Source organism: Pempheris klunzingeri, chromosome 9 (assembly GCF_042242105.1).
Source record: "Pempheris klunzingeri isolate RE-2024b chromosome 9, fPemKlu1.hap1, whole genome shotgun sequence".
Lineage (NCBI taxonomy): Eukaryota > Metazoa > Chordata > Actinopteri > Acropomatiformes > Pempheridae > Pempheris > Pempheris klunzingeri.
In genome coordinates, this window is record NC_092020.1 from 19455807 (window position 1) to 19474556 (window position 18750).

The 18750-nt window shown below is 40.2% G+C and overlaps 1 protein-coding gene across 7 annotated transcripts in view; it reads right to left on the bottom strand.

The window, feature by feature from the left end:
• The window catches only part of atp8a1 (ATPase phospholipid transporting 8A1), a 101341-nt gene that overhangs the window by 78491 nt on the left and 4100 nt on the right, over positions 1-18750 (bottom strand). For all 7 annotated transcript variants that reach the window (XM_070836274.1, XM_070836270.1, XM_070836272.1 and 4 more), the window contains exon 2: positions 4805-4919. In XM_070836274.1, coding sequence (XP_070692375.1) covers positions 4805-4919 — 115 coding nt within the window. The remainder of the gene's footprint in view (positions 1-4804; positions 4920-18750) is intronic.

Below are 18750 nucleotides of genomic sequence, written 5' to 3' on the forward strand. Positions count from 1 at the left end.
TAGTTGTGTCCTATCCTCTAGTTACTTCTGTAAACTTTATTTTTCCCTGCCACAGTGGAGGACGTGATAAAGAGCTGATTTAACACTGTGGTTAATGGTTGATTATGGATCCAGCATTTTATTTCTTGGCATTGCCCAGAGGATCAAGACCATATGAGAGGAAACATTTTCTTCTCTCACCAACAGATATCCCAATAAGAGTCATGCAGCATTAATCAGAAGAACTTTTAACGCCATCTATCAATATTTCCACCACTGCAAAGAGCTTTGACATTTTAACCACATCATTTATTGACACGTCTTTTCTAAACACTCACATCTCCTGAAAACACATGAAACACCAAACTTTTCCCATGAGATCCAAACATTTATAGGTGGTTTTAAATGGGTTGAATGGTTTTAGAACCTCACAACTCTCTCTTATTTTCTCCACAGTTACGCAGGTGAAGGGCACTGACGTCACATGTTAACACACAAAAAGAGAACAGCGAACCTGGAGTTGAGCCAACAGGTGATGAGGATGTTCTGTACCATGACTTGTAAAACGTCCATGATCAGTAATGACAGCAGATTATGTTGTTTAAATGACTGGGCCATGACCCACACATGGGACATGACTCTTGATGGGCTGCCAGTGGCCACAAATAGAAACAAATGTTAACCAGCTGTTGCCAGATGAAGACCAGCACAGTAAATAAGCTTGAAACTCTGCTGCCTGTTCATGAGTCTGAGTGTTACTTATTATCATTATTAATTTCTAGCTCAACTGTGAGGTTGAAAAAAACAATGTTATGTAGTTTGTTTCACTGTTTCATTGCTGCAGCTGAGTTTAATATTCATCTAAATTTGATTTGGTGTGTTACTGAAACCAGCACATATAGGCTTTTCCAAGGTTTCCATTTATTTTAGAGGATAATCAGTGCTTTGGACCAAATAAATAATAACAAGTATATAGATATTTCATTCAAAGTGGGACTTTTTGCATTTGTCAGCCTATCATAATTAAATGATATAAGCCTGTTTTTACTTATAGACAGTTTGCTCATTGTAAACAAACTTTTAACAGTAACAGGAAATATTGAATCATCAAGGTTATTAGTCTACCCACAGTTTCTCTCCTACTAATAAATGGCATAAGCTCATCATCAAACATTTTCAGATTGAAATTCATAAAATAGATGAAAGTGACAAAACAAATGGGTCGTATCCCTCTTGTTTTACACAGTTCAGTGCTTACTGTAGGTGGTCAGTGTCAGCCAGCTGAAGGCCGGCGGGTGTTACCGACATATATTCAACCACACAAAAGACATAATCAAATGAACCAAGGCCGACAGCTAGACACTGAAGTTTATACAATCACAGTCAGTTCAGACAGCTCATTTGCAGAATCTGAGTGCTGTTTTCATCTTCTTTGTGGATTAAATGCATCAGAACATACATAGAATTTCTATATGCATGGTCACACAGTGGTTAGATAATGTATGACTTGGCATAAAGGATGATAATACATAGTCTGTCAATAGTAGCTCCATGTATTTTGAGTGCAAACAAAACTGTACAAAGAATTTGCTTAAAGTCGACCAACTGGTTGGACCAGTAGCCATCCGGGTGAATGTTTGGCCTCCTTTCAAGATGTACCCGTGTCTGCTTTTTACTTTGCATGCAATACAAGTACTACTGGGACTCACCAGTTAACTGTGATTTGTGTTAAGTGGTGTGTGTCATGTGCACGGTTTAGTGTTTAATTATTGGTATGTGGTTAAAAAGATGGAAGCTCAAACTTAGTCACAGGGAGCCAGGGAGTTGAGAAAGATGAATAAATATCGCTTAGTGAAACGTGTAGTTCATGTGGTTAGGTGAGTGGAGCAAATTAAGGGATTTTTATTCTAATTTCATGTGTAGTCAATGTGTGTTTGTGTCCATGTGTGTATGCGTCTCAGTTGTCCGTCGTTCCACACAAGTCAACAGTAACATGGTTTGTACAGCCACTCCTGTTTGTCATAGGATACGTTTTTTACATCCCTGTGATGAATTATTTTTACATTAGAGCCAGATATGCCAACAACCAGTTCAGCTGAATAAACAGTCCTTATGTATTACAGTGAGAACAGGGTGCCTGTCTGTTGTGAGGCAGGTGTGTACACAGCACTGACATGTTCTGCTGCTGGTGACGCTGCACAGGGAGAATGAGAGCAAGTAAAAGCAAGAGACCTCTGTGAGGGCCTTCTGTCTGCTTGTAAGATTAGATTCCCCATTGAGCGTGGGTGTCTCCACAGGTCACTTTAAGACAACAGCCAATCCTCTTGAACAAATTAGATCTTTAGAGCAGCCTAAAGCCCAACTGAGACGGATGTTTGGGCACATGTGGAATTAAGACAACCTGATGGACAAAGAAAAACTCAACAAAAGCCAAGTCGCCTGTAAGCTGCGTACTTCACTGTTAAAATAATGCAGTAGCACTTAAACCTCTGAAATCATCTGACAAGAGACAACTTGGATGCATTACAGCCAGATCCAAAAGTGGTGGGTCTGAAACAAGTGCAGCTTGAAAAGGCACTGACATGCAAGCTGGCATCCACTTCACTGCGTGAGAAAGAGAAAACTAAGCTGCAAGCAATCAAACTTTTCTACACACTTTTCTTTATGAATATATTAATAAAAGTATCAGTACTGATTTTAGTTCAGTCATGTCTGAGCCAAGTAACTCTGAATCTGATTTAACTGGGAGGTGGACAGCTACACTCTCACATCTTCAGATCAGTTGAATATTATTCTTGATCATTTTATCTGCCTTATTTTAGACCACTGTGTGGTCACACCATCAGCTTCAGCTGACAAACTAACTAATATTATATATTTTCCTTGATTTTTCAGTGAGGATTTAATGACCACCTACGGTTAGGTCATAAAAATAAAATAAAAACTTTTATTTTGAAAATATGCAGAGGCACTCATTCACAGCAAAGGCCAAAGTTCTCTGTTATGATACAATTCAACTGTAAACCATCTGGCACTCTGAACAGGTTAATGAAGCCACGTCTTGATTGCAAAGTCTTCTCTGGGTCTGTTGATAATTAATAATTAACTAAGAGTAAAACTCAAAAGACTAGTGTGATATCTTCTTGCTAACTATAAAAGGAACTTAAGAAAACAACAAAAATAAGGCGAATCAGTATCCATTTTCTTACAGTTGAGTAAGTAAGGAAACAAACTAAAATATTCTGTAATTTTCTAAGCTGCTTGCGTCCGGAATTTCTCATGTCAATATATAAGGCTGACCTAACAAATGGCATTATCGTAAGCACACTTGCATTTTATATTTATCATTCCTGTTCAGTTTATAGCTGTGTCTGTGTAAGCACATACATATCTCAAGCTGCTCATGCAGCAAGAACGCTAACGGTAATATTCCTTGACAGAGGACGGCCTGGCCCAATAAGCCTGACCTTTAATGATAAAAGCACCGCACTACTCCAAGACGAACAACAGGATAATAAGGGTCAGTCTGGTATATCTGGACTAAGGCATCTCTGGTGACACAAATCTTGCATGTTGTTATCATATTTCATATGGCTGAGGGTGCTGTCAGGGTCGCTCCTCACATCCAAAGCGCTGCTCTGTACACTGATTTAACAACAGGGCATGTATTCAAAAGTCAGCATAGGAAGGATGAATACAAGATTTTTATGTTAAAGTATATTGTAGCTCAGTCTGCTATTTACTTACTGCTTTACACTCGCGCCAGGTCGGACTTTACAAAGTATCTTAAATGTTTTCCCTTCAATACAAAATTTCCAACATATGCTCAAAAGGCTCTTAAAATGCATTCTGTATTTTCAAGATTGCTTGCTATCAGGAACATCTCCTCAGGCTGACATTTATGTGGCAGCTACACGGCCCTGCACACTTTAATTCAACTGTTTTGCTTGTGACTCTTAAGGTTAATGTAGGGTTAAAAGGCAAAGTGGCAAGTTATGCTGCAGGTCACCATGAAAGGCACTGACAGCCTCTGGGTTGCCATTACCAAGTCAGAAATAGCAGCAGTTCCAACAAAAAGAGAAATCCTTGGCAGAATACAACTTTGAGTGTAAATTTTTAAAGCAGCTAGGATAAAACCTAATTTTAAGTGACATGGGAAAGGCATCCTCTACTTACATAAGTATGCAGGAAATGCCAGATGGGACTTTATAGAGGTTAACATTGTGTGATTGCTATAGCCTTTGTTACTTCTTCCGCTTAGTGAGGAAAAATACTGTGTTTGTCCATTGACCATTGTAGCTGAACTTGGAGTTGACAACATTTTGTCTACAAACAAAGAGCTCAGTGACATTAATATAGGGAAGAACGTCTCTTCCCTGTATCAATTGTCAGGACGACAAGCAGCTGTGAGTTTTACTTTGAAGGGGGAAACACACAGGCCACCACAGATCTACAACCTTCTAGCGTTACCGCTGCTTGGGTGGTACCCCCAAGTTTGATCTAATGAACCTATAAATATGGACCACACAAACTTTACGACATAGGCTGCAGATCATATGCAAACCATATGGACGTGTGACAGTTCATGGACAATCATGCTGAAAAAAAAAACACCCAAACATGGTATTGCTAGATGCAGACTGGAGCTTGCACAAACATTTCCTTGTTGGGCTACATTTTTCTACACTGCCAAACGTAACATTGTGATGAATAGACAATACTTTGGTTATGACCACATGCTGCAACTCTTAATGAAACCATTTAGAAATTCTCCATACAGTACAGAAATATCTCCATTCATATTCAGTTCATTAGTGCATCTTACCTGACTCGGTTGCTGCAAAATTTGGTGAACTGCGGCTGATTGAGGTGTATCAGTCGGGCATCCTCTTGGTCTGCTAAGGACGTCTTTTCTGATGTGTCCTCTGTCTTTTCATATCCTGCAGCATGGGAGAAAAGACATTCTATAAGAAACTATATCTGCCTTGAGCACAAACAAATGTAAGATGAAAAGGTAATTTGAAGTTTTTGGAGGTGGTGCGTGTCGAAATATCCCCAAAGGAGTCTGCAAAAGGCAAGTCAGTAATCTCAACACTCAGAGTGAAAGCAATGGAGTCTGCAGATGACCTTGGTGCCTTAGAGACTTTAGATATATGACACACTATCTATTTATTTATACTTCAGTAATCTTCACAGATAGATTAATGACAACAAAAGTATTTTTGGTAATCTTTATCTCTGGCAGGCGTGAGCCCGCAGGGGATCATGCATTTGGTCGTGTCAGCCAAATATTTTTTGTGCACGTTTATGCCTGTTCACAAATCTTAACCGGCTGGTAGGAGCCACAACTGCTTCGGCTTGAAATCACAGAGTAAAAGGCATTTGGCTCAGCTAAAAACAGGCCTTACAGTGTCTGTTCGGGCTACATTTCGGCCTTTGTTGTCCTTGAAAAACTGACATCCATAGAAAAGTTTGGTTTTGCTTTGAACCAGAGCTTTTGCAGATTAATCATATATCTGAGGTGTTAAGTTACACATGATGCAAGATGAATAAATGTTGTATCAAAGTCCCCCAGATAGTGTTTCCTGTGGCGGTGCCCCCTGTACCTGGACGCAGGTTTAGGTTAGGTTATGTTTAAGCGCAGCACAGAGCTGCACTGCACTGAGTGCACTTTTCTAGTTGGTACTGTGTTAGACTGAGGTGGTACTGCACAATCTGTCACAATGTGAAAAGTGTTTTCAACTAAATAACAGCACCTCTATATGAAGCACATAATGTATGAGTCACTGTAGTAGGCCACAATCATTGCAGCCTACACAGCACATTAAGGAGACATTTGTAATTATCTACATGATACACTTGCCTCAGATCAGAAAGCAATAATCTGATAGCAGTATAATGCGCTACTTATTATTATAATTCAGTGAGAAGGTGGTTTGGAAGTGGGCTTTCCAATTGACATGTCACTGCAAATACATCTGTTATTATCGCCTCTGGAGTAAAATGCCAAAGAAAACCCCTGTTATATAATAATACAGGGAATCACCTGCATTGTGTTAAGAGCCTGACTCGTACATCTACGTAGCAAAGCAACACTTGTGGTCTGTCGACAGTTACACACAACATTTTGACTGGGATCTTCCTCAACTGCAATGTGTGTGAATACAAAAGTATCACTAATGCAATAAACCAAAGTTAAATGCCTTTGTTAGAAACGATTTTTGACATGTCCAAAGCATTCGCTAAATGTCCATTAGCCTGATTACTAGTCTGAGATATTACAAAGATCAACTGCCTCGGAAAACGTTCCATTTGTTGCTGGTGATTTGTGCTGGGAATTTCCTGTCCAGAGTGACATCCTGCTGGCAAGAGTAGATAGGGCTTATCTCTGTGGATCAGCTACAGCAGTGTGGTGACAGATAACTACAATGCAGTGGTGCTGTACATGCAAGACTTTGATCTAACAGTATTTTTACCATATTCATTTCTTTTCACTACAGTATCATATTGGCACAATGAGCAAGGTAGAGTATTTGAGCTTAGCCTTAAAACAGTTTACAGAACTCATTCATTCCTCACTCAAATACTACACTTCTGACCATTAAATGGAAAAACAAAATGTTTAATTGGCAAGTCACTGCTAAAGAAAATTGTAAAAAAAAAAAAAAGGATACCACTCTTTTTCTCTCCATTCCTGGAAGAGGCAGCACTGCTCTGCTCCCACCGAGTTCAACAAAGTGGGATGGAGCTACGTTGGAGAAATCAACACACGAAATGAGGGCTGTGCGTGGGTCGCAGCCATGCTCATGCATGTAACACTTTTTTTTTTTAAACCACAGGCAAATATTTAGATTTTTTGATTGACAAGAGGCATTTCTGTGTCTTACTTTGCCTCTGCAGGCATGACCTAAAATATCACAGATGGACACCATGTCCTGTTACTTTCCATGCTGGAGACGGGTGCTGCGTCATGAAAAACGGATGTCTAGGGATGTTGCGGAAGCATCTCAAGCCTCTAACTCGAAGCTGCAGACGCCGCAGTGCGCTGTGGATGGCAAATACGAGACACACCAAAGAATCTCTCTGGTAAACAGAGAGTGACTCGCAAAGATGTAGAAAGACTGGAGTAGATGTAGAGGATGTAAGTTCAACTCTACAGATTTACACAAAATCATGATTTCCTTCTTTATGTCTTGTTAAGGCTGTCCTCTTTTGATGAGCCCTAAAAAATCTGAACACATACATGGCGCAATCTACCTTGACAGAAGTGGTGGATACCTGTTAACTAAGAACAAAAAAAATATTTCAGCTACTCATAAACCAATAGATAGCATAGTAGAAATTTCTCATTTGGCAAACATCATGTGTTAAACATAGAAAATAAGGCCCTGGTAGTATTTTCAGGTAATATGTTTGGTCTAGTTGTTCAGGAAGTAATTTTGGCAGTTTGGTACAACCGATACTGGAACTATAGCTGAGTCGATGAGTGAATTAATTGATTCATTAATCAACAGAATAAAAAAATTACTATCAACTACTTTGATTTATCATTTCTGTCATTTTTCAAGCAAAAACAGTGAGAAAATACTTCACATTTTTAGCTTCCAGCTTCTCAAATGAGAGGATTAGCTCCTTCTCTCTCTCATATGTAATAGTAAACTGAATACATTTGGGTTTTTGGGAGATGGACAGCCTGGAAAACAAATGTTCTACCAAACTGAAGTACCATTTGAAGCTGATATATCTGGCACACCACAGAAGCAAGGATTATTTTGTTTGTAAGATGAGAAATGATAAAAGATCCAGAGGGTCACATTTCCCTGCCCTGGAGTTTTAATTGATATGTCTAGATTAGTGTCCTCAGCACTGCCAGGAGAGCACTACAGTAAAACTCTTAAGTCAAGAGTATTCCCTGACTCTCAAGTTGCATGCATGTGATCCAGTGGGTGCTGGACAGTCTTCCCTAGCATGCAGTAGTAGTGGCGTAGAATAGCTTCCACAACGACAGATAAAGTTTAAAAATGGAAAGAAGGGCCGTTCTGAGGCACGGAGGGAGGGGGACACAAGTGAGGGAAGCTGGCTGCTTGAAACATCAACAACAACAAAACGCAGTGTCATGAGGTACTGTAATCAGAGCCCTTACCGGATATGCCCCAGTTGCAACCTGCCCCCGCTCCCTGTCTGCCTACAGTATTTCTTTCGTGTCATGTCAAGTCAAGAGGAAACAAAGAAGAAGGCTGACACAGTCGTCAAAGTCACACTTGTAACTTTCTCTGCACTTTTTTTCCCTCTCTTATTCTCACCTTACTCTTAGCACTTTCTCACCCATGTTACACAAACCCTGAACCTAAAATTGCAGCTCTTGTCATTTTAATGAACCGCTTGGCTTGTGTAGGGGATTACAGAGGAGTGGCTGCCAAAACTTCCTTCTTCCAACCATCATCTCTTGATAGTTTCTCTCCCTAGCATGTGCTCTAGGGCTAAAAATAACTGGCCTCCTGTAGTCATTTGGTCAGCGGGGGGAAACATGGGTTGGCTATCCCAGCTCTGTTATGCAAGACGTCAGATCAGCATTAGGTGGTTTATTGGATTAGCGTGGTGGCAAAAGGGTGTGTGGATCCAGGGAGCAACAGGAGATTAAAGAGTGGTGCCTACTGTTTAAGTAGGGAAACATCCTACCATGATGCCTGCGATTGTCACGTGTACTGTTAAAGGACCACTGTAGGTTAGATGCATGGTGTCCACAATACGATGTAGTGACTAAAGATTCCTAGCAAGAAAAGTCAGGTATATTTTTTGTGCAGTGGGAAAATAGGGTCGTCTGGAAAGCAAGCGAAGAGTTGAGAATTTGAAGTGTATGTAAGATATAATAAGTGAGACGTAAGAAAAACAATTATTTGCCCAGAATTCACTACAATCGATTCAAAAAAAACCTTTTCAGACCAGTGCAAACCCTTTTCAACAGGTCTTTAATCTTCCACACATAATAGGACACAGAGTGGAATTGAATTTTTTTTCAATAGTGGTATCTTAATGGGGTCTAAATTCGGCCCTGAAAGAAGTATAAAAGCTACTTTCAAGGCCAGGTGAGGATTTACAGAAACATGACTAAATCATTACGAGGAGGAAAATCATTGAAAGCACTGTAACTGAAAGCATCACCACAGCGTTACTTAATGCTCCTGAAGAGTTGATCCACTGATCTTACATCACCTTTGTGGTCGGAGGGATGTTTGCTCCACTAAAGGAGAGACATGTCAGTAGGACTTGCCTCTTCCATCCAAAATTAAACAGAATTTGCAGCCAAGAGCTGACCTGGTAACACTGGGAGGACAGGTGGTTGGGAATGAGTAACAGCACTGTGTAAAGGTGAGGGAAAGGACATTGACACAAAGGCATGCTGCCTCACTGGCTCTGGACTGGATGAAGAAACATAAATTGAGAATCTGGAACAATCAAATTGTTATCATGCTTGAAAAATGGCTGATCTGTCGATCTGTCAGTTATCAAACTAGTTGCCGACTAGTTTTTTGTCATTCAACTGATTGATTAATCTAGTCATAGTCTTAGTCTAATCTACCTTTAGTGATACTCCAGCCTCCTGCCCATTCAGTTACATGTCAATAACTATCGGTTAAACGCCAAGGAAAGACTGCATACCAGTGAACAGAGCCAGCAACAAAGTAAGTCAAAAAACTAGATCTTTAAGAAGCTTGGGTGATGAAGGAATTAGTGTCTACAATGACAAATGAAAACAGGGGGTGCAGCATAAGGCCAGTGTGAAATAGCAGGCCAGAGGAGCTGGCTGAGCAGCTGTGATTGATGTTGTGTCTCTGTGTTCTGAATGAGCCCTCGCAGCAGGAGCCTGCGTGCTGGGGTAGGCCAGGTGCTGCAATGCACCAGTTGCAGCTGGTACTGCTACTGCCAAACTTCCTTCTGCTCTCTGCTTTTAGCAGCTTTGACGCAAGGGGTTGTACACACAGGTGAAGCAAAAGCTGCTGACAACAGAGAGGATTATCTAGGATTATTTAGAACATGCAAATATTGTACTTATACATGTACTTAAACATATAGTATGGTGATATGGTTCCAAATAAGCATGTTAAAACCATAACATTGCCATCAATAGTTTAGTCTTCAGCTTTTCTACATTTTATAGGCTGTTTTTGGCTGTTGTTTCTGATGAATGTGCCCTATAAACCACATATTGACAGTCTGATTGGTCTAACACAGTCTAGTTAAAGACTATATATTGGCACATACTAACCATTAACTTTAAAATGCAGCATTAATGTGTGACTTTCAGCTAGGCTGTGCCAGAGCATTGTATTTAGCCAAGTGTCTAAACTCTATATACTCATAAATTTGCATCAGTGGTATGGATGGCAAACACTAACGAGAAGCCAGAGGTTGAAGAGCCACCAATATCATCCCCTGTTCAAACTATTTTGGTTTCCCAGTAAATCACAGAAACACCAGACAATGAGTGGTGGATCGGGCGGAGGCTGTGTGTTGACATGTTTCAACTCAAGCAAGCGTAAACTTCTTTCCACATAATCGATTAATTTGTAAATCATTTTCTTGATTAACTTATTAGTTCATACAATGTTAGAAAATGCTGTTTGACGAGGCCCTAAGTAATGTCCTCAAATGGCTTGTTTTGTCCAAAACCCAAGAATATTCAGTTTGCTGTCATAGATGAGTGAAGAAACCGGAAAATATTAACATTTGAGAAGATGAAATCAGAGAATTTGGACATAATTTCTTAAAGATCACTCAAAACGATTAACAGATGAAACAAAAAAAAATAGTTGACAGTTAACTTAATAGTTGACTAATTAATTAACTAATCATTGCAACTGACCACATGAAAATAAAAACGCAAAGTTTCTGCTCTATAAGCCACGAAGTTTTATGGTTAATGTGCATGTTTTAGGCCTGGACCTTCAACAAGCTGTTGCATTATATACTATATATATACCAATGTTGTCTCTTTAGTTTTTAGTCTGATTGTGTATTGCTGTGCAACTGCAGCAATTTAGTAGCGGAGTTGGTTAAGCTCTGTGCTTTTCAGATTTTCAACACCTTATCTCAACACCTAACTACCTTATCTCCAGGTTTTTGCTACAGTTACTATTCTCACACACCTGATCCAATTAAAGGCTACGTGTTGAACGCTTTAATTGGATCAGAGGAGCAAAAGTAGAGGTAGAGCCACACAGTCAGCTGGGCTCGAGGAGTCGCCAGAGAAACACTGGTCAAGTACTCTGGACGATCATACTCACAATTTCATTTGAATAGGATGAATAAAAGAAGACCTCTATTGTTTTACAGTAACTCATATCAGCACAGTTTGATGTTAAACTGCAGAGCTGTTACACTTGACGGACCAAAGTTAACAATGGAAACCAGTGTGACATTCATGTGCACCCTAACTATAACTGTGGCCTTCAGCAAATGTAAAAGTAGCATGCAAGGCTACCCCTGACAGGCCAGCGCTACAGTCCAGGAGTCTGGGGGTGAGAGGTGGAGGAGGCTCCATCAAAATAGCCTTTCACCAGCTTCCCTTCTGTAAGAATTAATGGGATCTGCTGCCCCCCCTTATCCCACTCATATCCTTAGTTTCTAAACACACTGTGTGGATTATGTAGTCAGCCACTACCACAGATGTCTCAGTGGGAACTGCTCTTGATATTCCCTGGTGGACACTGTGCATTTTCTCAGCACTAATTTCATTAACTGCAGGCGTGTCACGGCTCAACTACCCTGACATCAATAAAGACAGTAAGAATGGGAAACTGGGCGGATAGTCACTGTGAACATAAGTCTTAATCTGTGTTATATTAGGCTTCATAACAACACCTTTCATCTATTAATGGAGCCACCATATTACCCATACTAGCTGGCTGTACGAAAACAATGTAGGAGGCATGGAAAAAGAAGAGAGAAAGGAGTAGCAAGGAGCCAAATAAAGCTCAGTGGGAGTAGAGAGCAGGAGCACAAGGCTCTGGAGGGGAAGCCTCTAGAGGAAGGATCAATGCCATCGAGTGTCGTAATGAGTTTGGATGCAGGCCAGATGTCAGGATTATTGCTTGTGTCAGCCAACAGACAGACGGGTGGAACAATAGTCACAAGGGGGCACGTATTTTGGAGAGGGTGCCCAGTGGGAAAAAACTGGGCCCAGCATGGCTTGGCATTGGCCAAGGCATGCCGGTCTTCCCCAGTCTGCCTTTTTATCCCTCACGGAGTATTGTGGGTCACAGAGACACTCGGGCACCTGAGAGATTTTTAAAGATACTTATGTCGACCGAGTTAGAACACTTTTTCTAATTTTTGTATGGTTACACATACAAATTATAGTTGCAATATAGTTCAACTTAAACACAAAAATTCAAACTTTCAAATGTAACACACCTGAATTTGACAGAAATTACAATTACTTCAGAATTTGAAGCCAGTCCCTCAATACTCTGTGATATATTGTTCATAAGCAAAGAGACAAAACCATCCTCTGCAGATTTATGATACCCTGGATGGTAATGTCTCAGGTCTCAGCAGAAAGTGGTGGCGGAGGAAGATGATTGCTGTCATGACTGTCGACAGATTCAATATCTCTAATGGCAGCAGTGACAGGAACAATAATGGCGTAATACTCAAGTATATTACCTGGCGGCTGTGTCTTATTGTGGCTGTTTACCTCTGTTAGAACCATTTGTGTAATAGTTGTAAATTGTAATTGTTGTGATTTAGATTCTTCTGTATTTGACCCACTAAAGATAAGTAGGCTCATAGTTTAATTTCATGCATTAATTTCAATGCTTAGACTCTATAACTTTAGTAGGCATTTTCAAGAATTAGACAGAGCTACACTAACAACCTCGAACAAACAAATCATGAAAGATATACTGTCACATGCTGGCTGCATTTTACAAATTACTTTGGTCAGCACCTACTATGTCTACGATTACACAATGATGATTCAGTTGGCTTCATGACTAAAATATAAGAAAATCCTTTATTCTTCCAGAAGCAGGTCTAGACAGAGTCCAATTTAACTGCTGAGAAGAAGCTCTAATGAGCCTGAGAGAGTTGTAGGCTGGTCAATAAAGTGTAGATGAGGAGGCACATGACCTTGCTACAACTGGGCTCCCACACTATTCACTCAATAATACCAAGGTGGGTGGGGGCAGGCAGCTTGGGGCTACCAACATTGATCTAACACGAACAAATGAATGGCAGCCAAACCACAGTCAGCGGTGGAGAAAAACTGCATCAAATACTTTGCAAAAATAAAAAAAAAGCAGAATGACAAATGACTTGGTTCCTGTGGAAATGTTTAACACACAAAGACCACCACACACCAAATACCTAAAAAGAAGTAAGACAGCAGGGTGAGGCATAATATAGAGTTGCAGTCTGCACATTGTTCCCCTTAACCTTTCTGAATCTCACAACCCACTGAGTCTAATGTGCCATTTATATCTGTCCATCGCCACCAAAGAAAGATCTGTACATGTTTCATTTATGCCAGATAAATATTTCAGTAGACCGAACAGCCATGGTCTATTCATAGGAATCAAAATCCCAGAGATGAGAGCCCCCCTACCTGCAACCATTTGTGAATTAGATGGGGTGGGCTGGAAGAGAATATAGATGTTGCCTCAATCTAAGCAACAGTAACATCTATAAGTCGCTTATCAGATCACAATGCTGTAACCAGCATTCACAACAACACAGGGCAGCTGCAGAATTAATCCCCCTCCGCGTTCGTCTCCGTCTGGCTTCTCATAGGCTCAGGCAGCCCACAGTGGGACGGACTGTCCAGGGACAACATGGGCAGCTGGGGCTTGCTGTGACATCACAGGTCTGGCCTAACTTAGCTTAGCAAGGGTATGCGGGGAGAGAAACCTTTCCACTGTGCGTGACTTTATGAATGGTAAAAGGGAAGGGCATATGGTGTGCTATTCAGAGGAAACAGGAAACAGATCACGTGAGTAACAGTCACAAGGTCAAAGTGCTGGGTTAACATTGTGCCTGACCTCACACTACTACCTGTCTTCATCAAAACCACATGTATAAAATAATAAACCAGGTTATACTGTTTGGTTTTTTTTGTAATAAAACACAAGGCGTCTACAACTTTTTGACTTTTTTTGGCATAAGATTACTCTACAGCTGTTGGGGAAACAAGAGCATAACAAATGTCAGCTGACAGAAAATAATTATCAACAAATGTGTTAATCAATTAATCATTTATGTTAATCATCAAACGAAAAGACAAACAGTCTGCAGCCATACTAGCAGCTCTGTGAGGTTTGTACTTGAGCTAAACTGAAGTACTAGGCAATGTGAAATGCTAACTTGATGATGGCACTAAACGGGGGTAAATGAAAAGTTGAAGGATTACCAGTGTTATTAGAAATCATCAAGAGGGCAAACATGAATTCCTTTACCAAATTTAATAGCAACCCGCCAAAGATTTGTTGTGATATTTCACTAAAAGCCAAAAATGTCAATCTGCTCTGCGGGACTAGTTGAGTCCCAGTGTCACCAGTGTCAGAGGGATCGATCCTTTGAGCACCAATGGCGCTCTGCACAAAATCTTATGGCAGTCAAACTAATGGTTACTGAGATATTTCAGTCTGAACGAGAGTGCTGGACAGACCAACCAACTGACAAAGCAACATTGTCATCCATAGAGTCATGCAGTCAGCATGACTAAACACGCCAAATATTTGCCATTTTAAACCCCTCAAACGTGGATTTTTCCTTTTCTTTGTTTTATATGACTGTAAATTGAATAGCTCTGGGTTTTAGACTATCTTTTGTAATGTAATCACTCTAAGCTATTTTAATTATATTTAGAGGATTACTACGCATTGTGGAAATCAATATTTTAGCAGCTGCTTCATGCTGCACAGCTTCCCATTAATTCTTCAACTCCAAGGACAATTGGCCACAATGCTACGTACAGTAACATGTTAGTTTATCTGTGTTGGATGGATTGGTTCTGACAAATAGGGTGTTGTCTCTTGTCTGGCAGGTTTAACAAGGCTCTCCTGAAAATTAATTACATAATCAACTATTTATTCAGACTGCTTTTAGTGACACGTGTTTATGTTCACTACTGTCAGAGCTGAAAATCAGGTGACATTCTTATCAAGGGAAAAGTGAGGGTGTGAAGATCGAGGGGAGGGATGTGCAAAATAAGTATTCAACTTAACTCTGGAGATCAGTCAACACTGATTTTGTGAATGATGGTGGCTATCTAGCCTTAAACGAGAAGCTTTAGTTGCCTAAGCATGAACATACGTCAAGTACAGGGGTGGTTCAGTTGAATGAATAGGGGCGGACCAAATTCTGCCCAAGCCTTTCTGCAACAAATCTATTCTACTGTCAAACATGTCTAAATTCAATCAGCTTTACTCATTTTCATATAGGCGTATATTTGCATGAGTGTGAAATGTGCAGTTGTACTTGGTAGGAAAATCTAAAAATACAGAAAAACTTGAGATTCTTACGAATAAAGATAAATAATCAATATTAGAGTTCTGGACTCAAATCTGAAATGGGAACAACCTAACTAATTTCTGTCATATCTTCTCTAAAAATAGCTGTAATATCCAAATGGCAGAGCAATGACAATTAATCCATCCCAATGTTTCAGTGATGCTCATTGACCTGATGCGACATGTTAGCAATGTGTTATCTAAACAGGCAAACCTGGCACCTCCATCGTCCAGAACAACAGAGTAAGTAACACATGTGCACAACAGACGCATACACCCTTTTAGCTCTTTAAAGCAAATAATAATATGGCTGCCATCCTTTGCTATTATTGATTCAGTCCTCAGTATTCAACAGCATAAATGTATTTAGGCTGCTATTAATAGTGGGATCAATTACACTACTGCTTTTGTAGCAGGACCACAGGCTTTCATGAAAGCTCTCAGGTCACTAAAGTATTTGCTAAGGATAGTATCCTCAATAGGAGTGTACTGTAAACACATTGTAAAACAGTTAATGCTGTTGTGAAATGTGGAAGTCAGAAGTTAATGTGTCTTCAGAAGAAGTAGAGCTGCCTCCTAAAAGTCGATCAAACGTTAGTCAATGAGAAGAGCATGAAATCAACTAAGCTTTCATTGGTCTTTTGGTCGCAGAAAAAAAAAAAAACCCAAGCTCTATTTGGGAGGTGTGCCATGTCAAAGTTAGACTATTGCATGTGATTATTAGATAAGTGTTTACAAATAGTTATATGTCGGGCATAAAATCTACAGTGTGGAATCACGTCAAGAGGTTGAAGCCCAACCCAAAGAATTTGATATGCAAACTTTGCAGGCAAACATTGGTCTATCATTTGTTGACCTAAAACATGACTTATCATTAGATCATATTCTCATTTGAAACATGTAAGTGACCTAAAGTTAGGCCACTTATATGGCCAATGAAATGTTAGACAGCCTAGATAAATATGTGCTATTAGGCTAATTTAACAAAATCTTCCACCTTGCTGGTTTTCATTAACAGGTGGCTCACTTGGCGTGTGCGCTCATAAAATCCATATTCTAAAGGTTACAGTTCTGTATTTCTCTGTAACGTAGCACACTGTTAGTACTTGTCTTTCTCAGCACCGGAACTAAAACCATTTTCTGAAGCTGCCAAGAAATATATATTTAAATAATCAAATCAATATCATAAAACGTGCAACAACTGGTTGACTAATGGCTTCAACTAACGACAACTTGGAAATCTTTGGTTGAGGGCAGCCCTAAGAAGAACTGTGGGAGCAGCACTGGGGCCTAATTGGACATGCAGTTGAGACGTTAACGGGGTCATAAAATGCCTGAGTTCTTGAGGGTCAAGGTCAGCAAGAGTTTCATCTTCCTAGCCATTGATGGTGTTGCTTCCCTGTGGAGTGCCTGCCGACACCTCTCCATCTGACCTTGTCATCCTGCTGTGACCCGATCACATTGACGGTCTCCCGGCACGTGCAGGCTCGCTGCATTTTCCTGCCGTTTATGCGTGTGTGTGCATCCCATAGACAAACACAGCCAGGCCAAGACTTCTGCTTACCAGCATGAAAAAAAAAATGATGATTGCAGATACAGTTTAGGGTTTCTTTTTCAGTGTCTAAAGCTGCCTTCGTGAATTATTTGACATTTGGGAACAGGAGGTAAGAACTGAGTTACTGTAGCTGATGGCTAGGCTGAGTATGGAAGATTTATCTCCCTGCGAGCGAATATTTGCAACGCAGCTTTTCAGTGCCCCGTAAATAAGGTTTGATCTGAGCAACAGTACTGAGGATCACCAGCTGGCCCTCACATCGGAAGATCTAATCAATTCCAGGAAAAGGATAGTTCAAGGTCTCTTGAACCATTTTGGACATTAAGACATTACAACATTTGAGTTTAAGGCGGCACAATTAGTCTCAAGATTCTTTTCAAAATCTTAAAACATTTTACTTTAAAATAACAAAGATATTAATATAAAGGACCTGAAAGAAAGACATCAGTACTGTAAAATGCAACTAGATGGTTCAGATTTTGGTTATGGCAATATGGTTATTGTTTTTTTTTTCTGTTTGTAGAAGCAGCGATACAGATACTCATATCTAATTTTTTGCGCATATTTAACTTTTCTTGTTGAATAACGGTTATAATATTATACAAATAAATACTGTTTTTAAGAGGAGAGAATGTCACTGGATTAGATTGTTAGGGCTCTATGTACTAACTAGGTAGACAATACATCCATGTCCACAAGTACAGGATAAGATTCTGTAAGAGCATAAACAATATAAAGATTAATTGATTAGTTGACCAACAGAAAATTATGATTGAATTAAAAATATGATGAATTTTGATAATCACTTAGTTTCAGAGCTGTTTAATCGAGTAAAAAAGGCAAATATTCTGCGGTTCCTGTTTATGAAGATTACTGTAAATTGAGGATCTTAAGAGACGTCTAAAGATGCCAACTGTGGGTTTCAGATGTAACGTCAGACATGCAATACATATGTTTTGCTACTTTTTCACATTTTATACACTAAACAATTACCATTCTTACTTTGTGGCACTTTATTGGAATGATGACAAGCAGAGGAATGAAATGAGGATTGAAGAGATGGGGAATGGCGTGCAACAAAGGTCTCCAGCCAGACACTAACCAGGGGCGTTATATTTATGGTCAGAACCTTAACCGCCATGGCACCCACGGTTATTCTGTGAGTTGAGGAAAATAAATAGGACAATGCAATGTTTTGTCTACGGGCAATCCTCTCGACTGCAAGTGTCTGCAAAGTTCTCACTAATCAGCTCATGGGTCTCCCTTTCCAGGTCAATACAGCACCATGCATGAGCAAACATTGAAATAGGTTCAGTGTCTCTGCATCCGTGTCTGTATGGACACACACACACATGAGCATTTTCACATCTCCACCTCCTCACAATGACCTGCCACATCCACTGCGCTTTGCAGCAAGAGGAGAATTATTGAGGTGAGGGAAATTGAGTATCTGAAAAAACACATATTAAACTGGCTGTAGGTTACTGATGGAGGCAGCACATTAAGTGGGAGATAGAGGAGAGGAGATGTCCCATGTCGGCACATAGACAGAGTGGAGAGGCCCGAGGGGACTTGATATGACACACAAGCGGCCCCAGACAGGGGATTTAGTGGCGTGTTGGGCTTTTGTGCCACATTATTATCAGCCAGTGATCCGCCAGGCACATGGGCAGCTCTCGATCCCTTCAGAAGGGAGCAGTCTATCCC